A 26,699-nucleotide genomic window follows, 5' to 3' on the forward strand; every position below is an offset into this window, starting at 1 on the left:
AACCTTCAAATATTGTAGGTATTTATTGTAGGTAACAACAATAGCATGCATAAGTTCTGAAAAACTTAATACACAAATGGATGACAATTCACAATTTGTGCCATCTGCAGTAAGAGCTCTGTGGATAATTTTAGAGGCCAGGCAAGTTTATAATGAAAAAGATTTCCTAGCAGTGTCAAAAATTGGCCAGATCTTACAATTCAATGCATAGCTCAGTGGTCAAGATTTACTCACTAGAAATAGCCCACAAACCCACAAGCCATTTCTGTATATTCTAAAGGGAGATAGGATAGAAAAAAAATGTATCAGGTGCTTTTTACCTGCTTGGGAATGACATCTCCCAGTGGACTGTGAAAATCCAATGCCATTGTTTACTAAGCACTGATACAATCCTGTGTCTCCTGGAGCAATTTGATTTATTCTCAGCTTGTTTCCTGAAGGGAAGTGCCGGGAAGAAAGATGGATGGGAATTCCATTATGGTACCAGGTAACATTAGGTGAAGGATTTCCATGTATTTCACAGGAAAGATGCAAAATTTTGCCCCAAGACACTAACTGATTTTGTAATCCTCTTGATATAGAAGCGGGTTCTAAAACCAAAGAGGAAAAAAAGAAAAAAAAAGGAAGCATTATATCCCGTTTCATTCTTTTGTGGCAGCAGCCTTTTGACACTGAATTTGTAAATTAAAAATTGTCATCGTACCAAGCACATTTATGCTGTAGTTCACGTATTTCACAACTCCGGAATTATCTTGGACTACACAGGAATAATTTCCCGCATCAGATAGATCCACAGAATCAATGGTAAGATGAGAATGAAAGAGCTTCCATCTGTTCTGAATTAGCACATCTCTGCCATCTTTATACCAGTGAACATAAGAAACCGGCAGCCCACTAACTACACACTCCAACATCAGAGGTCTATGTTGAGGTATTGCCAATGCCTGAGAACTGGTTGGATAAAGAATATGAAAATCCGCTGAGGAAGAGTCTGCAAATTGAGGAAAAAGTTAGCGTGAGCTTTTCTAATAATCTATCTCAAATTCCTTGGATTCCTAAGTTGTTTTCCCCCCACAAAGTATTTTGCTTTGTTTGCAATTCTTATATACTTTTTGTTGTAACTATACACTGTGGATGTTAGGTCACAAAATATTTAATTGTAATCTGTTATCTGTAATATTTGGCTAAATTCAAAGCCTGTAAAAAGACTACATTGTTTAAATTGCCAAGCTTACTCTGTCATCTACTACAGTTATTATGATTTGCTCATCTTAATAACACCTGTTCTGAACTATTTTAACGTGGGAAATCGCCTTATATCAAGCCTCTCCATTAGTCTATCTGGCTCAGCATACTCTAGCAAAGTACCACAGGTTTTATACCCTTTCCCAATTCTAGCTGGACATTCTATGGACTGGAGACCTAGATACAAAAAAAAAAAAAAATTCCCATGATGTGCACAACCAGGTTTCAATATCAGCCAGTTATTAGTTAAAGGCTAGAAATGCTTCACATCCTTAATTCTGGAAATATTCATTCACATACAGCATTTAACAATGAATATAATCACTGATAATAAGACTTATCAGAAAGCAGACATTCCAATAAAATACTAGATGGATGATAGACCTAGCAAAACAATGGCATTGCACCTTGACAGTTTAATTACACTGATATATAATACTCACTACTGATTACGAGCTTATGTCCGGTTGGTTCAAGTTTGAGATCATCAGTAACTGGATTATACGCTGCACACTTATAAATTCCCTTGTCATCTGGAGATACATTCAAAATTTGCAGATTTCCAGATGGGAGAATAAGGTAGTTTTCTAATAAAAATAGAGTTATTTTAATTAGACTGCAAAGAATATAAATTGATTTTTCTGCTGGAAATACTGTGTTTAACTTGTATCATATGTTAAAATGCAAACTTGCAGCAGTTCTCAATAAGCTAAGGGACATAGAAACTTGCCTGTTGATTGTTCCAGCCATTTTCCCCGTACACGGAAGCGAATCTGTGCTTTTGGATTGCTTTTTGGTAGCTTGCAACCTATTAAAGCAGTATTCCCTTCTTCCACTGAAATTGTGTTTCTCCATGAAGATTCAAAATCATCAAGATCTAGAAAAAATTAAAAGTGTTTTGTTTTGTTTTGTTTTCAACTTTTGGTAGATTTTGCAGGTCTTTACCAAAAGCATTTTGTTTAATATAAGTTACTGCTTTCAGTTGATTGGATACTGAGTTTCCCCTTCCCAAAAATAGAAAAGAAAATAGTAAAAGCCTGGTATGTATTGTCAACCCTAGTAATTTGGCTGATTAAGTGTAAATCCAGCTACAAATGTGCCTTAATGGAGAAGCTTTAGTTGTCAGGTTCTTTATACAACTTGAAAATCTGTTTTTTTTTATTCACAATGTTAAAAGGTGAGTGTGCAACTTTAGGTTTCAAAATAACACAATATCCTAATCAAGGAGGGAATAGGAACAGCTTTAATTCAACTATCTGTCCAACTAGTATCACAGTGCCTAATAGGGATTGCCCTGTTTACAACATATTTTTCCCCAGCCAATTTGTTCCCTGTGCAACAAGATAGATGATGTATGCCAAGGGTCTTCAAACCTGGAAGTTTAAGACTTATGGACTTCAACTCCCAGAATTCCTCAGCTAACATAACTGGAGTAGGAATTCTGGGAGTTGAAGTCCACAAATCTTAAAGCTGTCAAGTTTGAAGACTCCTGATGTATACCATAAATAGTTGCTCTTTCGAGGGCTATTTATTGTACCTACATTAAGCCATGTTATGCATTATGGCAGGGGTACCAAACTCATGGCCTGTGGGCCGGATGTGTCACGTGCTGGTCCTGTCCCCTCCCGGTTTAGCGAAGGGGACAAAAGTCCCAATATGTCACGTGATGCTGCCGTGACAACACGAGTTTGACATCCCTGCATTATGGCATGCAAAGCGATTGAATTTTATCTGTGTTATCATTTATATTTCACATCTAGCCATTTTGAATAGTCACCTTGTGCCCTTTTGCAGCACAGCTGACCAAAATAGCAAATGACCCAATTAGCTAATTGATAAATACTAGGACATTAGCAGCAGAATCTTAACAGGTAATCAAATGTTTGCCAAATAAAGTGAAGTTTAATGCTTGTGTTTTCTATGCTGACCTAAATTAACTGATATCTCAATTATAACTTGATAAACAGCTACTTTGCTTACATGGCAATTCCATGCAATCCTGGTTTTGCTGCAGTCATTTCATCAGCCATCAGTACAGTACAAAAGGCACTTAATGTATTCAGTGTTTTCTACAGTCCTTAGCATCTGTAAGTACCAACTAATGTTCATAAGCTCTCAAGAGGATCTTGCTATGGGTCAGTACTCTACAAAAACATTTATTCTTCTCAATTATGAGAAGTTTTTCTCTTATGGGTATTTTGGATATGCTTCAAAAGCAAAGTATATTTATAATGGAAATGTATCAAGCTCAGGCATAAGAAAGGAGTAATTCAGACGTTTTATTTCTGATCTGAAGTAGTCAAATTACCCTCAACAGAAATAAGTCTTCTGTGTAGACATGGGGGAAGGGAGAGGCGGAGAGAAGAAAGCAGTAGGGCATATTTGTTTCCACATTGTTTAAATTACCAGCTGAACATTTTGCAGGGTTGATAAGTTGTAAAAAAAAAGTATTTAATAATTGGGACTGCTCAACACTTAGTATTTGAAGGCAGGCAAGCACAGCACCTGCCTTAGAAGAGAATCTACATTTTACTGGGATCAGATGGTTGCATTTTGTGTGTGACTAAACCTACTCTGAAATAATCTTTGTTTAGAGATATAAAATGCTCAGAAACAAAAGAGGCCAATGGGAAGAATAAAATTTTTATGAGATGCAACAGTTTCACCATCAATCAGAATATAACTTACATGCTACAGACACAGTTGCAGGCTTGCTGATTATTGCACCAATACTGTTATTAGCAAAACACTGGTAGGTTCCAGAATTTGAAGGGCTAAGAGAGAAAATGGTAAGGGATCCTGGTTGTGGGTCTACTTGCTCTATTTTCTTATGCAATTTCTCTCCATTGAATATCCAAGAGAGATGAGCTGTAGACGGTTCAGCGGAACAGTAAAGTTTTATAGTTGCTCCTGGCTTCTGGACGGTAGAAAGAGGTTCAGAAATAAAGTGAGGAATCAACTCTGGGGAAGGAAAAAAAGACACACATATATGGTGTTTATCACCATTGTCACCTGGCAGACATTTATCAGTCAAAAAGAGAACATTAGGAACATACCAAGGAAAGTGAATTTACCTGAAGCTGCAGTGGAGAGGAAAACTGTAAGAAAAAGCAGTTCGTGTGAAGGTACTGGATCAGGATGCATAATGCCAAGTTACAAAGGCTGGTGGCAGAGTAATATGACTCAATGAGGAACCTACAAAAGAAGACAGTTGTGGGCAACATCTTCAAAGCACATTTTTCATGAGTGAAAATGTAAGGCTTAAGTATGTATAAAGGTAAGTTGGCATTTAACTTCATGGACACCTCCATGTAATTTTCCTGGCAACATGACAGAAACAGCATGGCCTTTCCTCCTTCAGGTACCGCCTGCTAATCTCATCTCAAGTACTAACCTGGGCTGATCCTGCTTAGTTTCCAAACCCAGTCAGCTAGGTGTTGACAGCTAACATAGTTTCAACTATATGTACCAGAACTAAAACACAGAATGGAAAGCCTTTAATACCCTCAATCTTTTTACTTGTAGAAACATGTATGAATCTTGTTATTTTTAAGTTCACAGCACGTCCACAATTCTACAAACAAATTAGGTATCTTACCCAAAGGAAATAATCCCAAACAGCTTCAGCCTTGTTGGCTTCTGCTGCTTTTATATAATAAACTATAAATATTAACCCTTAATTTTTTGAAAATTCCCCTCCCCCCATATGTTCTTTTGTGGCAGAAACAAAAGTTTGGGACCATATCAGAAAAAAATATTTTGACACAAGGAATTTATACAAATATATTTATGCATGGTTCTTTACCAATGCTACATTTTTAAGACACTTTGGAAAACCTGTGACAGCATCTGGCGAGAATCACAAGTGAAGAGGCACAAATCAACCACTCCTTTGTAGAGAATAAAAATTAGGAAACTGATTGATTTCCATAAACTATGTAGTCGGACCAACAATGTCTTTAGCATAGCTTCCCCTATTGACTTTGTTGTCGGGAGCCAGCTGGGAAGGACATAAATGGTGATCACGTTACCCTGGGATGCTGCAACCATCATAAATAGATGCCAATTGTCAAGCATCCAAAATTTTGATCACATGGCTTTTGGGAGACCGCAGGGTTCTGTAGATTTTTATAATATTTGGAAGACCACAGGGTCCCCTACCTAAATTGTATACAATTTATATACAACCACACAGTGCTTTTAAGCCTAGAAAGTGAAGCTGGATTATAAACTTCTTGCCAAGGCACCTTTAAAGTAAAAAGTAGTGAAGCTACAGTATTCACACAGACATTCCCCCCTACCGCCATTGACTCTCCAATGAAGAACAGAGTATTGAATGGAATCCACATCATAAATGGAAGAGAGCTGGCATGCAAATATCACTAGGGGTTTCTTTTCTTTTCTTTTCTTTTTGGCAAACAGCAATTAATAGTAGTAGACTACCAACAACGGATACGCTACCCATTAGTTTTAACTACAGGACTGATTTTGTTATTTAGAGAACTGTTAAATCTGCTGACAAGTTTATACATAACAGGCATTAGTATTTTCTCACACTAGATAATTTTCCATTAAACAAGGCTGTCCTTAATTAAGAGACCTGAGTGAAATGAAGACTAAGAAATATATATTTGGGCAGATTTTATGAGTTTAATAATCACAACTAACTACACCAGCACCTCTGGGGTTTATTTACTAGGCACTCCCACCTTTTCACAGGCTCAATCAAGTCAGCCAAGCATGCAAACTGATCCTGTCGCCAGCAAAAGCATTTCCTTTCACTGTGGTCAGCCAAAAACAGAGGAAGAAAATGGAAATGACTTGAAGTTATGGCACCAAACAGACCAGACAAGCAAGGAAATAATCAACTCCACATGAGCCACTTCTAGCCCATCACAATGAAAAGGGACCATGACCAGCCCCAGGAAAGGTCAGCAAGGGGGGTGGGTTTCACACACAGAAAGAGGCAGCAGCAAGAAGCTGCCAGCTGCAATAAGCATCAGTGTGTTCCGAATTATGCTCACAGAAGGACTGAGTTCAAAGTAATTTGATCACAAACTAATGCTAGCAATCATTAAAAAACCCTACCAATTCTATTCAAAATAGTAAGGATGTCTCCTGTATTTTGGTGGATTAAAATACAAGTTTGATGTCGCAAGGGAAAGAAGGAACAGAGACAGTGTTGGTTTCAAAGTTTCAGTCCTTCAACTGTATTCTTTAGAAATTCTCTGGCAGCAAAAGGTAAGTCAACAGCACTTCTTCCAAACAGAAAAAATAGAAAACATATCTGCACATCACTGTAAACCACAGAATAAATAATTCTTGTATATTTGTAACAGGGCTTTCTTTTGGTCCATGCTGCTTGACTTCTACTATTATTCACTGTGGCTAAGAGTTAGTTGCATAGGTTATTTGACCTACAATATAATACTATACTAGTGGTATAAAAGTATCCTTTTTAAAAAATAATAAAAATGATTTCTAGCATTTTGGTTGTTACAATTAACTATCATCCTCAGTTCACTGTGACGGTAACCAGGCCTTATTAAAACTAAATCAAGAGTCTCAATGTTTCTTATCAATCTCTTTTAGTATTACTATATTTGTGATAAGCAGAACTGAGTCCTTTAATGGAGGATACTGCAGTTGCTTATCAAGAAAAAAGTGTTACAATTTAAACTGGCTCATGAAATTGCAGATGGTTTGAACTAAACTGTTTTTTGCCATTTTAAATCACAGATGTGTTCTACGAAAGATCTTTAGACAGCTAATCATGACATTTTCATAAGACAACAGATCTAAAGCAAAAGTAACGTGTTATCTTGTTGATCAACTATCATGTTTTTTAGGAAAAATACATAAAAGTGCCATCTTCTTACAGAAACTGTTAAATTCAACTTTTATAAACCATACAATGATTAAAGCAGGAAACACAGAGGTGGGTAGCCTGCAGTTCCACATTCCTTTTACCAGCTCCCAGATCTAAAGCTTGCCACCATCTCCCTTGGCGCTTCCCCCTCTTACTTTGGACACTAAAACAAAAAATAACTTTTCTTCAAATATGAGAAGCTCTAAAGTTATTTTTGATCAACGAATGCTTCAAGGCCTCAATTAAGCCTCATTTATTTTAGAAAATATAGGCAGTTCTCGACTTACAACAGTTCATTTAGTGACTGTTCAAAGTTACAAAGTTGAAAAAAGACTTGGGACCGTTTTTGACACTTAAAACCGTGACAGCATCCCTATGGTCATGTGAACAAAAGTTGCATGGTTGGCATCTGATTCATACTTATGACAGTTGCAGAGTCCCGGGGTCATGTGATCACCTTTTGCGACCTTCTGACAAACAAGGTCAGTGGGGAAGCCAGATTCACTTAATGACCGTATTACTAACTTAACAACTACATGAGTCGCTTAACTACTGTGGCACAAAAGTCATAAAATGGGGCAAAATTCACGTCACTTAGCAACCAAAATGCTCAGTTGTGGTCATAAGTCGAGGGCTACCTGTACAAACAACAGGTGAGGGCAGACCACTGCTTTGTTTGGGAAGGATGCCCCCTCTCCCCCTACCCACAAAGGGACAAGGATATGTAGGGTAGCCTGGTGCGGCCGTCAGAAGAGGGCTGGCCGTTGGGATGTAGAAATAACGTTCCTCCTCCCTGGTAGCCACTTACAAAGGGGCTGGTCCTTAGGAGCCCTCAAGACTCCAAGACTGCCCGCATCATTTTCCTATAGGCCAAATGTGTCCATGGGTTCAAAAGTCTGCTGACCCCTACTTGACAGTCTCCACAGAGGCTTCCTGCCATTCTGAAAAAGGAAACATAAATAACCTCAATAGAAGCCAATACCAACTCATAAAAGGCTTTTTCTATTTTAGACATGTCCATAATTTAGGTTGCCGATCTGCATTTGAAAGGTATCACTGCTAGACAATTCATTTTGCAGATATTTATTCCGCAGGCTGGTTTAGATCAGGTGCTTCAGATTTTCTGAATGTCAAAAAAAACCCATCCCACTCAAAGGCATATATATGCCTGCAGCTGTGTGACTACTGTGCAAACACAGGCAAAAAACCTGTTTCTTTAGGTACTGAGCACCCCCACTCCATATGAAGGCACTTTTCCCGCTTCAGAACATTTACAATACGAAAGCACAGCTATTTGTGTTGCAGGCTTTCCATTTTAGGAAAAGAAAACTATATGTTTTAGAAAGGAATATATAAATACACATCTGCAACCAGAATTTATAGTTACCCACTTATCTACTAATAAGTTATATCTGTGATGGCGAACCTATGGCACGCGTGCCACAGGTGGCACGCAAAGCCATTTGTGCGGGCACACAAGCCCCAGCCAAACTTACCTGCATTGCGCATGTGCCTGCCTCCCAGCTGATTTTCGGCCCGTTTGAGGCAGTTTTCGGCCTACCAGAGCCTCAAGGGAAACCTCTGCAGCCTCGGGAAGCTGAAAAATGGGCCTCCTAGAAATATCGGAAGTGCCCGTTTTCAGCCTCCGGAGGGCCTCTGGAGCCCGAGGGGGTTCGTTGGAAATGGGTCCGTTTTTCGGCCTCCAAAGGCTGCAGAGGCTTCCCTTGAACCTCCAGGAGGGTGAGAAAGGCCTCAAATGGGCTGAAAATCAGCTGGGAGGCGCATGCATGTGCAGTGCAGGTAAGGGGGCAGGGCACATTGCATTGTGGGTTGCCGGCACGCACATGCTTTCGACACAACAAAAAGGTTCGCCATCACTGAGTTGTATCAACAGGCATTAGAAACAGTTATTCTATGGCCAGAGGGGAAAGTACAGGCATAATGAATAAAATAACTCAGATTTGAACTTTGAATAATATCCAGGTAATAGAGATTATTTAAATTTGACTGAAGCATGTCACATACAAAATTGCTTAATTGTAGTTTCTATTTCTTTTATAATTCACTCAAGTTCCTATTATATTTTTTGGCATATTATACATACATAAAAAGATATTAACTCTAAAATTAAGATGCCACCCTCTACCCTGTCCCCCCAAAACTAAATAAAAAAAAATCTTCTTACTTTTGTCAGTGAAATGAACGCAAGCTTCCAAATCTAGTTTTCCTTTAAATAATATAGCTAGGAGAAGACAAGATGCAATAAGTACATCCTTTTTTTTAGCTTGTATTTTAATCTGCTGGCACTATTTATAGACTGAATATGAAACAATCAAAACTAGTAGACCCTAACAGGTGAAACAGCTTTATAGGGAAATCAGACTTTAATAATACAGTAATAACAATCTATTAAACTTGTGTGCTACCCAATGGCCAAAGACTTTGGCCTGCTCATAACTGCAATAAAATCAAAGATTAATAAATCTGGAAAAAAAATGTACTAAGGGCAACATTTATGATTGTATATTGTAATGATAAAAATAGGAAAGTCCTCTTTGACTGCAAATACACTGCTCAAAAAAATAAAGGGAACACTTAAGCAACACAATGTAACTCCAAGGCAATCACACTTCTGTGAAATCAAACTGTTCACTTAGGTAGCAACACTGACAATCAACTTCACATGCTGTTGTGCAAATGCAACAGGTGGAAAGCATAGGCAGTTAGCAAGACATCCCCAATAAAGGAGTGGTTCTGCAGGTGGTGACCACAGACCACTTCTCAGTTCCTATGCTTTCTGGCTGATGGTTTGGTCACTTTTGAAAGCTGGCGGTGCTTTCACTCTAGTGGTAGCATGAGACGGAGTCTACAACCCACACGAGTGGCTCAGGTAGTGCAGCTCATCCAGGATGGCACATCAATGCGAGCTGTGGCAAGAAGGTTTGCTGTGTCTGTCAGTGTAGTGTCCAGAGCATGGAGGCGCTACCAGGAGACAGGCCAGTATATCAGGAGACATGGAGGAGGCTTTAGGAGGGCAACAACCCAGTATCAGGACCGCTACCTCCACCTTTGCACAAGGAGGGATAGGAGGAGCACTGCCAGTGCCCTGAAAAATGACCTTCAGCGGGCCACAAATGTGCATGTGGCTGCTCAAATGGTCAGAAACAGACTCCATTAGGGTGGTATGAGGGCCCGACGTCCACAGGTGGGGGTTGTGCTTATAGCCCAACACCATGCAGGATGTTTGGCATTTGCCAGAGAACACCAAGATTGGCAAATTTGCCACTGGCGCCCTGTGCTCTTCACAGATGAAAGCAGGTTCACACTGAGCACATGTGACAGACGTGACAAGGTCTGGAGATGCCGTGGAGAATGTTCTGCTGCCTGCAACATCCTCCAGCCTGATCAGTTTGGCAGTGGGTCAGTAATGGTGTGGGGTGGCATTTTTTTATGGGGGCCGCACAGCCCTCCATGTGCTCGCCAGAGGTAGCCTGACTGACATTAGGTACCAAGATGAGATCCTCAGACCCCTTGTGAGATCATATCCTGATGCGGTTGGTCCTGGGTTCCTCCTAATGCACAACAATGCTAGACCTCATGTGGCTGGAGTGTGTCAGCAGTTCCTGCAAGATGAAGGCATTGATGCTATGGACTGGCCCGCCCATTCCCAGACCTGAATCCAATTGAGCACTTCTGGGACATCATGTCTCGCTCCATCCACCAACGCCACATTGCACCACAGACTGTCCAGGAGTTGGAGGTGCTTTAGACCAGGCATGGGAGGAGATCCCTCAGGAGACCATCTGCCGCCTCATCAGGAGCATGCCCAGGTGTTGTAGGGAGGTCATACAGGCACGTGGAGGCCACACACACTACTGAGCCTCATTTTGACATGTTTTAAGGACAATCCATCCAAGTTGGATCAGCCTGTAGCGTTTTTTTCCACTTTAATTTTGAGTGTACCTCCAAATCCAGACCTCCATGGATTGCTAAATTTGATTTCCATTGATAATTTTGGTGTGATTTTGTTGTCAGCACATTCAACTATGTAATGAACAAAGTATTTAATAAGAATGTTTCATTCATTCAGATCTAGGATGTCTTATTTTTGTGTTCCCTTTATTTTTTTGAGCAGTGTATATTAAACGATGGAAGGATAAAGCATTATAACTCAATATTTCCCTAAAATTAATTTGTCCAATATGCTAGCCATTGCTTTTCAAGCCACAAAGCATGACCACTCAAAATATTTTTATTTAAAAACAGTGTGACCCAGCATATTTATGGCTTTAAAAACAACAGTATTTTAGGGCTACTTGATGCCTAGTCTTTGTTAATGCACTAAACAATCCAATTTATTAATTCACATATTAATTTATAAACTCCATGAATTTATTTGTTCAATTGTTTTGGACATGCTCCCACAATTCAGGTTTTTGGTCAGAAGGAGCAATGCTAGAGAAAATTGTATTCCAACTGTTGGGGTTGTTCATTTTAAAAAAAGGGGCTTCCATTATGAGTGATGTACCCCTCACAAGCTCCCTCATGAAGTAACCCAAATTCTCACTTCCAGAAAGTTTAATTTCAACTTTGTTTTCCATCACACTAATGGCTTCCTCCAGCACTTCCATTAGCCAATCAGCCTTTTGTGCCTCCATGATGCACAATGCCTCACTGAAGCTTACAAATATTTTTCTTTTTCTAAAAAGTACAGCATGTTAAATTAGTTGCATTCTGAGACCCTAGAGGCCAGCACTCCAGTGCTTTGGTGGTACTTTCTCCACATGTTTGTCACACTTATTCTCATTCACAACTGGTTAGCTTACACCACATCCACATGTTGTTTGTCTTTTCTTTCATGCCAGTCTTCTACCATATTAAATTCCTACTCACGAAGCAAATGAGTAGTGTAAGAAAAAAAGGAAAGTGACGAAATAATACAGAAGCAAATATCAATATAAATGATAGTTCCTATTGATTATCAGTATATATAGCATACAGTGCTAGATAAGTGATAATAAGGCATAGAAGTACACTATTTTCAAATAATATCCATAACAGTGGTCTAAATATTTGAATAAAGAGAAGTAAGTGTCTTGTTATTTTGCTGTTGAAAATGTTTTATCAAAATCAAAATGTAATACCAGAGCTATTTCATGACATAAAATCAAATACTTAAAAAATGCTTGTTAAGTGTTGTTCAGATAATTAATTTAGTCCTCATAAACCTTGATTGGAATATCTCCTTAAAAAGCAAATTCTTGGGATACTGGGCTATTTTGCAATCACTTATAGCAGGTAGTAAGTAATCCATTGCAATAGAATAAAATGCTCAGTTAAATGGTCAAATGCACACCAAGCAGTGTACACTTGCAAGAATAAATGACAATTTTCTTCTGAAACTTCTCAAATAGTGGAATCAAATGAGCAGAAAACTTTTTCACGATTTTTATGTTTTTTGTCCCCATTAAAATGACCAACGCCTTCAATGCACTGTTGTTTTTCTTGTGAACTTAAAGGAGAATTAGTTGGAGGAAGAGAGCAATAGAAGTATGGAATAAATTATCTCCAAAAAAATCACCAAATTTAAAATATTAATTTGCTTATTTAATGCTAGAAACAGGGCAAAGTTTGAAGTCCAAATCTGCATTGGGAGCAACAGAAAAAGACCTAATAAGAATTCTTGCTGATTAACATAACTTTGACATATGCAGTGTTTGCTCATATGGACAAACATTAATGAATTATTTTTAAGCCTTAGGTAACAGACCTAATAGTATGCCACAAAAACATGGGAATACAGGGTATTTACAACAATGCTGGAACTGACCAGCAGAGGGAGCACAAATAGTCAATGTTTTGTAGAACTGAATAAAGTGTAAACATTTACAAACTCATAGGAGAACAAAATAAACTGGTCTACCAAAATTAAATAGATGAACATTTTCAGGTACGCAGAAAATGATCTTCAAGGTTTTCAGAATAAATATTTGATCTGAAATATAATTTCATTCAACTGTTGCAAAAATTCAGAAAAGCTTTATAGTAATCTTGTAACAATTATTTCTGAAATGATATGTTTCAAAATTATAGAAGCTGTTTAGTGGTTTAAACATAAAAATAGAAAATTAGACCTAGTGCTGTTCAATATAGTTAAACATATCATATCTATTATGCTGATAATTAACTACTTTTTAAAGCTTATATTACAAATACATTTTATCATATTATATTCAATTATAAGATCAGTGTTAACATTTAAAATGATAAACTGAAACATTAGATAAATTTGTAATCCCAGTTGACAACTCCACATATATACCCTATCTACCAATGCTAAACATCGAAAAGCCATTCAAACAATAAATTCTCTCTAATGTTATTGTTTTATATGAGCTTCAGTGTGTCAACTGCAGGTTCTGTTTATATAAGCTCAAAAGCAAGCTTCCTAAATCTTTGAGTCAAAAGAAATGTCAAAATATTGGGGCAAATAAAGAAGCAGAGATTGTGAGTGACTGTGCCAAAGGAGAGTGGGTATACATATTACAAACAATTATCATAAAAATATTCACAAAATAAAGGACTGATTATTTCTGCAATTATGATTGGATAAATTATCCAGTCAACAACCACCTGGCTCTATATCATTAATAAAAATGAAACATAAATAAACAGAAAACTTATCTAAAGTGGCTTACCAAAACCAACTACTTACACATAAAACAAGCTTTCAGTACAAATCACTACTTTGTTCTGAAACACTTCTTAGTATAGAATTACTACCTGATAATAAACAGTACTCATCTCAATAGAAATAAGAATGTTTTTCCTGAGAGAACTGATTTTTACATATAGAGTTCAGTAAACTACTACATATGCATTATCAGCATTCTAGAAATAAAATAAACAATATTTGGAATTGATTAAATATTGGAAAACAGTACATTACCTTGAAAGAAAAGTTAATTGCTTACTAAGAATTCAGCATAATACAAATTTGTAATAGACATAATAAAAATAATGCTCTGCAAGGAAATTACAAATTTGTATTATAATTATTAGAATGTTATCATTTTAAGAGTTGGAAAGCTTAAACATGTTAATCACTTTCCTATTTATATGAAAAGACTACAAAAAGCATATGCCACTGCCTAATGTATTACATTTCATTAGAAAAAGAATAACTAACCCACCTCACAAGTACAATTATCTGTTTTCACATACCTTCCCCAAGAGTTTGCCTCTTCAGAATAAGAAACAAGGAATCAAATCAGATAATTTCAATAAGTATGGATGAACTAATTTTAGTGGCCCAAGTACAGTACAGATTGACTTTAAAAGTTAGTGTCTGACTATTTTGTCAGGTTGGGCTGTTAAGTCATGCCTTGATTTTAGATCTGCCAACACATGGATTCTTCTACTTCAGTTCAGCCTCCCCCACTTATCATCAAGAGTGATATACTTCTTGTTCTATTTCCCCCACCAACTCCCCCTGCTCCCTTACAAAAAAAAAAAAAAAGGCACTGCAGGGCAGAAATTCTTCAGGTGCTTGCTAATGGAATTCCCAGGGTCTATGAGCCGCTTCGGGGATCAAGAGATCTCATAGCTCCCGCTGGGGTAAGAAGCAGTGAGTCTGTTCCATTTAATCAAATACAGAATGAATTTTCAACCCTATTCACTAGGTTGTCTCCAGGGCTCCAAAAAAACACCAGGGAGCTAGAATCACACTAATGTGGCTCTTTCAGGCAAATATAATTAGTTTGATTTTAAAAGAGCCACATTAATATCACCTCGGTCCTATTATCAGATTGTGAATTATAGTGATACTGTATGCTTTAAGCTTGAAAAACTGAAGGATAACTGAACATGAATCATGCAAAATGCTATACATTCTGCATTGAATGTTTCCTATTATACCATACTGCCTGGTTTCATTTTAACAGCAAGGTAGTTAGTCATGGTTAGCTCTTTGTGTGTTAACAGAAACCAGCAGTGATCCCTTTTCCCCCTTACAGTTTCTCTTTTAAAATAAAATCCCCTAATAATAGGGCTCATATGAAATACTGCATATTTATACCTTGAACTTCTGAATTCCTAAGCTACAATTAAATGGACTATTTCCCAATCAGGCATATTTTGATATTTTAAAAAACTGGCTTAAAATGCAGAGAATTAGTCCTAAACTATTTTCAGTTATCAAAATACAGTTGTCATTTATACACAATAAAATAAAGTATAGCAACTAGCATATGCACAATAAAATTAACAAATAAGTTCATGCTTTATACTAGATGCAAAAATTAGTTCTGTATAAATTTTATATCCCACGGAAGAAATGTAGAATTATAAGCCTCCCACTAGGAATTCAATATTGAGTTACCCTTGACTTTTACAACAGTAGCACAGCTGTTTTATTCCACTGTATACAAGACTCAGTCACTACTGTATTATTAAACTTGTCAAACATGCTGTCTAAACAAAATCAATTTCATTATTTCAAAGTCAAATCACCTGCAGCCATGGCCAGCGTGATGAAAAAAATACAAACTAGAACAAGATCCAATTCTTCACTATTCTGGAGAAGAGGATTTTTTTTACTTTATGCATTTGAATTATATTAACTATCAGCCAAAAATAAAATTAAACTCATAGCTAATATACTTGTTGCAAGTAATACAAGTGTCAAGACAGAGAAAGGATGTAACCAGAGATTTCAATTCTATTTATGAGAACTGACCCTCCCCCCATCATTCTCTCAATCTTCTGTATTTTTTGATTCATTAATATGCTGAAAGCACTTAACCGAAGGAATGTGCTTATGTAAACCCACAAATCAAAATGAATTATATTGATGATTTATTGGATACAAAGAAACAAAATTTCCTTTTTAGATTTGTTTTTCTTTGCACACAACTTTTTGGACACTATGCAATTTTGACATGTGTATAACAGATAGCAGTAATGCAATCTGCTCCTACTAGGAATGTTCTCTAGTTGAGCAGCACATAAAAATGGTTAGTTTCCAGACAAAATGTGGTGTTTCATCTTCGCCCAAATAAAAACCTCCCAACATATTGCTGCTATAAATACTCTTTTAAGAAAAACAAGATGCAGTTTACGGTTTCACATTCAAAAAAGAACTTTGCCAAAAGTTAAAGAGTTTGAAGTTGACAACTGAGCCTCTCAATCATGTTTCTCATTGAAGTGCCAGGCACTGCCTTTGGTTTTATCAAAAGCAACTTTCTGATCAAGTCAATATCAAAACGACTACACAGGATCCAATTATCTGCTTCTTCTTAAGATTTTGTTATGGAAATGAAGTATCATCCTCCATAGTAAACAGAAACAAATTCCAGCGAACACAAGGTTATTCTATTTCTCACATGCCTCTGGAGTAACCTTAATGCTAAAGTAATCTCTAGATATAAGAAATAACTTTTCCATATGATGTATGAAGAATTAAAAATGATAATAAACTAAAGAAGGGGGAAAAAAAACCATTTTGACATCAAAAGTACCTAACAGACTATTCACAAGGACACAGAACATAAAAAGCAATGGCTTGCACAAGTCAACTTATGCTGGGAAATAAATACAAGGGGATATATATAGAGAGTAATTAACTTATCTCTGATTCTGTCAAGGAAACAAAAGCTACACATGGGTTAAGAAACAGTAAAGCAGGGTCAACTCCCTTCCATACATACTGCCTGATTATGTATAGGAAGGAGGAAGTAACAGCAACTCCTGACAAACTCCGGTGTTATTTTGCATATGCACTTTGCACTGCAGGAGAACAGAGTGTGTGCTCAAAAACATTATTTTTGCTCTCCCTCCCCCCCCTTTAAACTTTAGGGGAGCAGATGTTTTGGCATCAGGAAAAACACCATTTTTAACTCCTTCCTTTCAATGTCCTAGGATTTATAGAAAGAAAGAAAAAGACACTTCCCATTTAGTCCTTCATGGGTACATATGTGCACATCTGAATGGCCCTATGAAGAATAATAACCGCTCCTTGCATTTCCTTTCCTTTTGACCTTGCCTGTGATTAGGACCCAATCGTGGGTGCAAACCGACAAAGCCATAAATGACGGTCATTATAACCCAGAAAAACTACAATATACCTGCTGGTCTTTTAAGATGTCAGAAGAATTTTAGGTTTGATTTTGTTGCAGCAGTTTCAAACCCAGCTCCCTCTCTGCAAGCCGCAATGCTCAAAGAACGTCTGTGGGGCTTTACAACACTCCCCCCCAACCCCGCTTCCCTTCATGCTCCACAATCGCGATCCAAAAGAGAGAGAGATGCGCCTTTGCCTCTTGCCAACCATTTCTCAAAAGGCCAAGAGAAGGTTTCGGATACCCCAAAAGTTGGGGGATTCAACGCTGGGTGGGTGGGGAGAAAAGCGACCATAAATCTATCTCCAAGGTGCTCCAGGCGCTCTTTCATCTTCCCTGTTGCCGCCCCCCCAACCACCCCCTCCCCAAATTTATGTCACCAGCCTTGCTGCAAACGGCGATGGAAGCGGACCAGCCTCAGCCAGCCTGAGAGCCCCTGGGAGGATTTCATCGCCCGCCCGCCTCCCGATCTTATAAGTCCTTTAAGGTCGGAGTTTGCACGAGCGCGCACCCTCCTCACACACACGCGCGCACACGCACACCCGGGAATGGCAGGTAACTTCTCTCCTCCTCCTCCTCCTCCTCCCCCGCACCCAATTGCAAGATCCGAGGGACGAAAACAAGGTCGGGCAACCCACCAGAGCATCCCTTCGCCCTGCTTTGCCATCCCGACACGCGGGTTCCAAGAATTCCCGTGCGCGCGTTCACACGACCTTGGCGCGCTCCCCGCGTCCCCTGCTTTCCACGGTGCCCCCTCCGCCGCCGCCGCCGCCTGCCAACCCAGCAGGGTCCCCCCTCACACCTCTCAGCCGCCGCGGCGCTGGCTGCGCCCAGAGAGGCTCCGCTCCCGCTCGACAGACGCTCCCCAGGACATTCCAGTGAGAACCGGCGAGGCGGACGGGAGCCTCCATCCAACACCGACCGGCCGACCCAGCAGCCCGGTCCCGCTCCCCGTCCTGCCGCCACCGCCGCCGCTCAGGGCGAAGCTCCCTCACGAGCTGACGGAACGACGGGCTGAGGCAACGCGCGAGCCAACGAGCCTGCGCGCCCGGCTCGGCTAGAGTCGCCCGCAGCGGAGGAAGCCCCGCCCATTGCTCGCGTGCACGGCCGCGCTCACGTGCCCGCCCCAGCCGCCGCCTCCTCCTCCCCTTTCTCCTCCCTCTTGGCCTCCTTCAAGCCGGACTCACGCCCGGGCCCCGCCCTCGGCTCCCGCTCAGCCAACCGGCGCTGCCCTTCCCGGTCTCTCGCTCCTCCCCCTTCTTCCACCTCCCCCCCCCCCCCAGCTTCTCTATTTTGGTTTGGGTGGGAATATACCAACGGGGCTGAAAGCGGGAAGGGGAAAAGGGCGCGAGGGTCGGGCAAAGCGGAGTAGGTGTTCGGTCTCCGACCGGGCTGGTTTCGCCCCGCGAGTACCACACAAGTACCGTTGAGATGAAATGCCCGTTTTTCTAAGGAGCAGAGGTCCCCAGCTTGGCAACTTTTAAGATTTGTAGACTTCAACTCCCAGAATTCCCCAGTTAGCATGGCTGGCTGGGGAATTGTGGGAGATGAAGTCCACAAGTCTCAAAACTGAACATCCCTAGGATTAGTGTAAGGAAAACCCTGAGGAAGAAGCCCTCCACCTGGTTTGAAGGTAGACTTTGCCTTCAAGAAAAGGAGGAGGGTGGGATTGTTTTGGCTCCAGAAGGTCTAGTAATTTGATCAATGTAATATTACTTTTATTTGTTTAATTAAATTTATATAGCCATCCCTTTTAGGACTATCTTTTTTGGGGGGAATTTAGGAAAAGTCTGTGGGTTGGTTGATCATGCTTCTTTACAATGACTATGATTCCTGGTTTTTCAGGTTTGAAATATCCGAAATGTAGAAGACTGGTCTTAAGGACTTAGCTTTAAATACCTCCCCAGACAGGTCATAATATTTCTAATATTATTGGGTTTTTCTAATAATGTTTCTAACCGCAGTTATTTCTAATGTTGTTTAAGGAGGTTTCTTAACAATAGGAAAGAGCTGACACATAAGCAACATAGAAGCTGTGTTGGTGAAACACATTTAACACCACCACTTAAAAGACTGGACTAAATACCACTAAATAATACACCACTAAATACACCACTAAATAATAATAGAATATACCAGTACATGTAATTGTCTTACAGCCACAATTGGGACTAGAATTGCTGTTGCTAAATAATGCAGTCATTATGACTGCCTGATTTCACCACTATTTTTGCCACAGTTGTTAAACAAGTAACAATGTCATTAAGCAAATCTGGTCATAAGGCAAGCACTATCTGCCAGTCAATCCTGGAATATTGACCTGCTAAAATGTATGACATTTATAAAACTGAGTTAAAATATATTTTCCCTCAGCAGTATGCAATGCCGTGTCAAAGATTCCGTTTTACTTCTGATGCCTCTAGAAACCACAGTGGTGAAAGGTATAACAAATGCTAAAATTAAAATAGCCCAAGGTGATAAATTAATAAAACCACACATTTAATAGTTAGGAATCTGCCCTCAGGAGAGGAATTTTTTTAAAAATGCATTTTACATAACTGGTTCTCTTTTTTGCACCTGTATGGTATTCATCATATTCATAAGAAATACTTTTTAAAAATCCTACTTTTCATAAATTGCAATTTGCGCTATTCTTTGGGCATGTTTTTCGTATCCATATATTGCAAAACACTTTTTTTATTCCAGAGAAATACTTGTATTTTTCTCCCCTATGGAGATGGAAATGTTCTCAGTGTGGCCAGATAGTAGACAAGAATGCTTTCATTTTAATCCTGCACAAGCTCCATCGCCTTTTTTAAAAAGTCAACTTTTCTTAACTCAAGGCAATGAACATAGCTGATACACCTATTTTTCCCACAACAGCAGCCCTGCAGGGTGGGCGAGCCCAAATGGCCTTTACATTTTGTGCAGTGTTATGCAGAACCACAGAGATGGCTTTGGAGAAACTATGCAGAGACAGAAACACATATTTTCAATCCCGCGGAACAAAGGAAAAAAAATAGAAATTCAGACTGGCTTTGTTTTCCTGAGTTGGCCTACCCCGAAGGGCTAAGGCAGTGTTTTTCAGCCTCAGTAACTGTAGATATATAGACTTCAGGTCCCAGAATTCCCCAGCCCACCATGGCTGGCACAGGAATTCTAGGAGTTGAAGTCCACTCATCCTAAAGTTGCCAAGTTCGAGAACATTCGATTCAGTGTCCCAAGTAAACCAGATCACTATAGTTTGCATTCCATATCAGAGGTGGTATTCAGCAGGTTCTGACCAGTTCTGGAGAACCAGTAGTGGAAATTTTGAGTAGTTTGGAGAACCGGCAAATACCACCTCTTGACTGGCCCCGCCCCCATCTATTCTCTGCCTCCCAAGTCCCAGCTGGGTCTTCTTTTGTTGCCCTGCACAGGAGAACAGAGCTGGAAAGCAGGTTAGTGGGGTGGGTAGAGAATGGGATTTTGCAGTAACCTTCCCCTGTCACACCCACCAAGCCACTCCACGCCTACCAAGCCACGCCCCACCGAACCGGTAGTAAAATTTTTTGAATCCCACCACTGTTCCATATATTAATGTTGAGTGGTGCAGGGTAACTATCTTCATTCTCCCTGTCTTTATTTTCCCTTCCCCTTCCTGTGGTTCAGGCTGTTTCGCAAGAGATGGTTCTCTCTCGCTAGACCTCTGAACAGATGCTTAGCAGAATATTTTGAAAACAGTGATCAGCAAAGCTCCCTACCTCTGCTTTTGCTTAGCGGTGCAGATGGAGAAGGGTAGTGTCCTTCCGAAAAATCAAATGTGATTAGATTAACTACGATTCAGCGATCAAACCAAGTTCACCTTCTTTCTGCAATCCCTCTAGTGCTCAGTATCTTACATTTCCAAATTAGGTATATCATCTAATTAATCTCTCATTAATTCTATTGCATTGTATTGCATATACTCCTGAATAAGTTTATTGGGAATTCCATTCTTACATTTTCCTCATTATATTGAACCATAAAATCTTATCCTAGAATCACCACGTAGCATGAAGAGTTCAGATTTTAAATAATTTAGCCTGTGTGGGTATGATTCATATGGCTGTGTTTAGAATGCACTTGACTGCTAAGGGTTTTTAAAGATTTAACAATAAACATGAAATAATGGACGTTCGCATTTTACCCATTCAAAAGGAAGACAGATTGTAGGTTGTAGCATGTTTGGCTGACTTTCCAGCCTTCTAAAAATAAGCATTTTGCAAGGATTAACGTCACCAGACAAAACAAAAAGTCTTCACTCTGGACTTTTTATATTGACATTAGCAGGGAATTGAAAACAAAAGGTTCAAGTTAAGTAAAACATTAAATGTAATGAAACCATTTCAGTGCCTCACTTTCACCTCTTCTAGATTTTGAAATATAACATGGAAGATTAGAGAAGAGAGAGTTTTAATATAGTATTTAAATTCCATTCAGATAATTTTCTTATTACAATAGCCTTACTTGTAAAAGTCATTTATTTAAAGTATTCAAAGGTAAGGTCACCTCACCTCCCTAACAATTAGTGAATTATTTAAGCATTTCTCACAGACTGGTAGACAAAGAAAATTCTTGAATTCAAAAGTATTACTTCTTGCAATGTTATCCAACCAGTTAGCAGATAATAGAGTTCCTTCTGTCCCTAATCAATTCTCCCAAAGGGAAAGCAATGTGGCTCTGTTCTTTTTTCTACATCAATTCTGACAGTCAGCTGTTTCCAAACTTGGTAACTAAGTGGTGGGACTCATCTCCGCGGGGGGATGAGTCTGCCTACCGAGATGAGGTGGATCAGTTGCTTTCGTGGTGTGGAGACAATAACTTGATCCTCAACACCAATAAGACCAAGGATCTTATAGTGCAGTGGTCGTCAACTAGTGGGCCAGGGACCACTGGTGGTCTGCGAGACAATTTTGATGGTCCGCAGAGAAATGTCACCTCCAAAGCACCCCCCAAGCAATTAATATGGAGTGTGAAGGATGTGTGTTTGTGTTTATTTTCATGGTCATGATGTGTACTGAAAATGGTGTTCGATTTCATTGTACGAGGTGCAATGACAATAAAGTAAACTAACTAACTAATCCAGGCTGTGCGGGAACACAAGGCTTGTGTCGCTTGCATTGTGAACAACACAAGTGAGGGGAGGGGGGAAAGGGCAGAGGGGGGAACTTGCCCATGTACCTTGTCTGGCCACTGGGCTGCTTCTTTCTGCTTCTTTCCTCTGCTGCTTTTGGCTGCGCGCAAGGAAAGCAGCAAAAGTCTTTCTTTCTCTCTCCCAAATTCCACCAGAAATGAGTGTTTGGGACCCTGCAAGGCATGCAGCTCCAAGAGGCTACGCTGGCACGACAAGTCTCATACAAACTCATTTTTGGTGGAGTTTGGGAGAGAGACAGAACGACTTCTGCTGATTCTGCTGCTTTCCTTGCATGAAGCCAAAAGTCAGTCAGTCAGTCAGTCTGTCTGTCTGTCTGTCTCTCTCCCCCCTCTCCCCCTCTCCCTCCCCCTCCCCCCCGAGAACGGACCTGGAGATAGTATCATGCAATCCCAAATAAAAAATGATTGATTGGTAGGAAAACAGGGTGGGGAATTTTCCTGCAGACTGTTTGGGAGATTTTCCCAGTGTCTCTGGTCCTCAGGATTTAAAATTATGAGTTTGGTGGTCCCTGAGGTCCAAAAGGTTGGTGACCCCTGTTATAATGGACTAAAGAAGGAACAGATCAGGCCTCCAGCCCTTGCTTATCAATGGAGACTGAGTGGAGCAAGTGGCCAGTTTTAAGTTTCCACAAAAGAGGATCTGACCTGGGGTGCTAACATTGTAGCACTGGTCAAAAGGGTCCAGCAGAGATTATGCTACCTGAGACTTCTCAGAAAACAACAACTGAATGAAAAACTGCTGGTGACCACTGCATCATAGAGAGTATCTTAACTTACTGCACCTCTGTATGGTTTGCCAATTGCACAGGGGCAGATAGGACAGCACTCCAGAGGGTTAATGTCATTGCCCAGAAGATCATGGGTTGCCTTCTCCCCTCTTTGGAAGAGCTTTAGAGCTCCCGCTGCCTTATGAAAGTTCAAAACATTCTCAAAGATCCATGTCATCCTGGGCACCCTTTTATTGAACTATTACCATCTGGCAGACAGTACAGAATAATAAAAACAAGGACAAATAGTCTGAAAAAAAGCTTCTATCCCAGGGCAGTAGCTCTTTTGAATTCTGCTGGATAGTGCAGTGTTGGTGCAGTGTTGGGGTTTTTTGGTTCAATGTGTGGAGTGTGAAGGATGTGTGTTTGTGTGTATTTTTTATGGTCATGATGTGCCCTGAAGATGGTATTTGATTTCGTTGTACGAGGTGCAATAACAATAAACTAAACTAAGACATGTGTCAGGGATGTGGATTTCAACTCCCAGAATTCCCTAGCCAATATGTTGAATGGGGAATTCTGGGAGATGAAGTCCACGTGCCTTATAATGGCCAAGGTTGGACACCCCTCCTCTATATCCTCACATTTGGGGGGACTTCTATGGAGAAACAGAGGGTTTGAATAGATGATTGCCAAGGTCCCTTCCAATTCTGTTATCCTATGTTCTATTTTCTGAATCAACCTCATATTTCAGATCTACTAGAAGGAAACTACATTCCAATCCATCTGGTTGTAAATTTGGTTGTACGGTTGTTACTTGCATCTGGTTATCATCCTCAGGGCTGATTTAAAACCACTGTTATTGTATCAAGCTTTTTATTCAAATTTTCGAATTGGACTTGTAAATTGAAAAGAATTCTTTTTCCCCCAACCTTCTCCAAAAGCTTTGTTTGTAAACTGATATATTGCTTGCATTTTGACTATATTTTGATATGGTTCAAAATACTTCAGTGATTAAACTTTTACAGCTGGAAACAGCCAGTCATGGGGGAACTTTTACAACCAGTCATAAACAGCTCCTCTCAAAAACAGGAGAAGCACCATAGCAAATTAACCTCAAAGAACTTTCTCACAGTGAGCGATCCCCTAAACCAGTGCTTCCTAAATGGTTTACTTTATTACCCCAAACCTATTAACAGAAGGTCTTATTGAACTGGATGACAGAGGAATTCTGGGAATTAAAGTCCACAAGTCTCCAAGTTGCCAAATATTTGCTAGAAATGCACTGCAATGATCATATCAACCTCCTGTATATCCTCCATTAAATGTGGCTTCTTGCCTCTTCACAGAGACAGTTGTTTTATTTTGGCAGAGATTAGGACTACCAAAGGACCTGTTCTAATCCAGTTCCCCACCAAGAGGCCTTCAATAACCCAGCATGGTGTTTTCTCATCCATCTGTCCTTCTGACCGAGTCTTTCTTCCTTCTTTTCCTTAAGGAGAGGATAGTCCTGCTGATAGTGAAAACCCAAGCAGAGATGCTAAAAAAGCCAGACCACAATGCAATTTTCCATGGTCTCTGATTAAGGGTTCTTTCCATCCCACTACCTATCTGCGGGGAGGGCAGGGGAGAGGTTGTATAATCCCAAGCATCATTCAGTTCACCTCCATTCCTTTCTTGTAGCTGCATTCCTGGATGTGTGTGCTTCCCATCTTGCATTGATTTCAACAGGATTTGTCAAAAGCTTAACTCCAGAGCTAATTAGCACCCTAGAAAAAGCTTTTTTTCCCAAGCCATCCCCCCACCTTCTCAGTACAGGACCTTCAAAACTTTTTTTTTTTTTTAAAAAGAACCTTGTGATTAAAGTTAGATGCCTTGGGGTAACATATCCTTCTGCATTCTTGGAGAATTAAACAAGAAAGGAGGAGGGGAGTTGGAGAAACATCCACATTTCTTTAAGCCTAAGGGTGGGTTGAGGAACAAAACAAAAATCGAAGACTAAAGAAAGGGAACTTAACACTTCTAGAAAGTTAAATCACTTAACTTGGTCTGACCTGTCCCCAGGAGACAGGAAGTTGAACCAACTGGCTTCTTTGGCCCCATGCTTTGAGATTTTGTTTTGATCAGGGGTGGAGGGGCAGCAGGGGGAGGAGAGGAAGACTTGCCTTTTGACACTCCCCCCCCCGCCCCCTTGCTCTACTTCTGCAATGCATTGGAACAAGTAAGGCACAATCTGAAAATCGAGGATAAACCCGTATCCTGGGAGTGAAAGGGATTTGCAAGTTTACTGAGTCATTTTCCAGAATTGCAGCCCAAATATTTATAAAGAGCACCAACTTCCTTTCATAAGGAATTTTGCTTGGCCACATTCATAGAGCATGAATTAATTCATGATGTGGTTTGTTTCAGTATTTGACCAAAGCTATTGTGGAATGAAGGCCATGCCAGGGTTTCTGGTTTAGTATGCTGTGCGATTCCAGAAGTTGAATGGATTGAATAAACTGTGATTAAACAAATCATGACTTAATAAGACATATAAGGACAGTAATATGCATTGATTGATTGGTGGATTGTGTGGTTGAGTCGTTTGCAACTCCTAACAACCAGATAGATTTTCTACCTGATGATCTATCCCTAACCTGTTCTTTTAGGATTTCTGATGGTTCAGTCACCACCACTATAGTTGAGTTTACAGATCCTACCTTGCTGGTGGTCATCCTCTTCTTCCATTTCCTTCCACCTTTCCCAGCTTCAGAGTCTTTTTTTATGGAGCTGGGTCTTTGCATAATGTGTCCAAAATAAGATAATTTGAACCTGGTCATCTGTGCTGTGATCCTAAAAGGCAGAAGCTATTCGCTACTGTATCTTAATTCTGGAGTCAGCTCTATGGCTGGTTATTCAACCTGTTGTCTTCAGTTTGGTTTTTTTTATACTTAATCTTAGTCTCATTTTTTTTCCACTGTGTTCTTTAACTTTTAATACTAAAGAGCCTTGCAGAGCCTTTGAGTGTTCAGCTATTAGGGTATTATCATCAGCATAGTGCAAGCTATTGATGTTGATGTTCATACAGAGGTGGGACTCAACCTGTGTTACTACCGGTTCGGTACTTATGTTTTGCTGCACGCGCGTGTAATACACCAAAAGCTGTGCCGCCCGGACAGCTGATAAGCACTGCACATGGGTGTGCAGCATTTGAAAAACGCCTTTTTTACTGCTTTTTCAACCTCAGCTATGCCACGCAAAGCAGCTGAGGTTGAAAAAGCCGGACATAAAGGACAGTTAAGAGCCCAGGCAGGCGGGTGGGCCAAACAGCAGCAAACACAGAACCGGTTCTATGTCTGCTGCTCTTCAGAGCTGCCGGTTCTATAGAGCCAGGCAGAACCAGTAGCATCCCACCCCCGTGTTCATACCACATATTTTATTGTATTATTCTTGAATTTATTACACTTGCTCTTAACCAAAAGCTAAGCTATTTATTTATTTATTACATTTGTGTTACACTTTCTCGGAGAATTCAAGGCAGTTTCTTGGAGGAGGGGATCCATCTTCACATGGTCACCAGTTGTAAGTGGAGGATTACCTGTATCT

The 26,699-nt window shown here is 39.9% G+C and overlaps 1 protein-coding gene across 4 annotated transcripts in view; it reads right to left on the reverse strand.

Moving 5' to 3' along the window:
- CDON (cell adhesion associated, oncogene regulated) overlaps positions 1 to 26,699 on the reverse strand; it is an 84,525-nt gene that overhangs the window by 20,731 nt on the left and 37,095 nt on the right. The window contains exons 1-7 of one of the 4 annotated variants that reach the window (XM_026718076.2): positions 18,032 to 18,303; positions 4,320 to 4,440; positions 3,934 to 4,206; positions 1,976 to 2,122; positions 1,689 to 1,832; positions 704 to 991; positions 321 to 590 (exon numbers count right to left, since the gene is read on the reverse strand). In XM_026718076.2, coding sequence (XP_026573861.1) covers positions 321 to 590; positions 704 to 991; positions 1,689 to 1,832; positions 1,976 to 2,122; positions 3,934 to 4,206; positions 4,320 to 4,389 — 1,192 coding nt within the window. In that variant the 5' untranslated portion in view covers positions 4,390 to 4,440; positions 18,032 to 18,303. Of the gene's footprint in view, positions 1 to 320; positions 591 to 703; positions 992 to 1,688; positions 1,833 to 1,975; positions 2,123 to 3,933; positions 4,207 to 4,319; positions 4,441 to 17,238; positions 17,467 to 18,031; positions 18,304 to 26,699 lie in introns of those variants that run through there. The other 3 variants (XM_026718077.2, XM_087939019.1, XM_087939018.1) reach the window with 3 other exon arrangements.

This window comes from Pseudonaja textilis, chromosome 9, assembly GCF_049901715.1.
Source record: "Pseudonaja textilis isolate UNSWEBS1 chromosome 9, rPseTex1.2, whole genome shotgun sequence".
Taxonomy (NCBI): domain Eukaryota; kingdom Metazoa; phylum Chordata; class Lepidosauria; order Squamata; family Elapidae; genus Pseudonaja; species Pseudonaja textilis.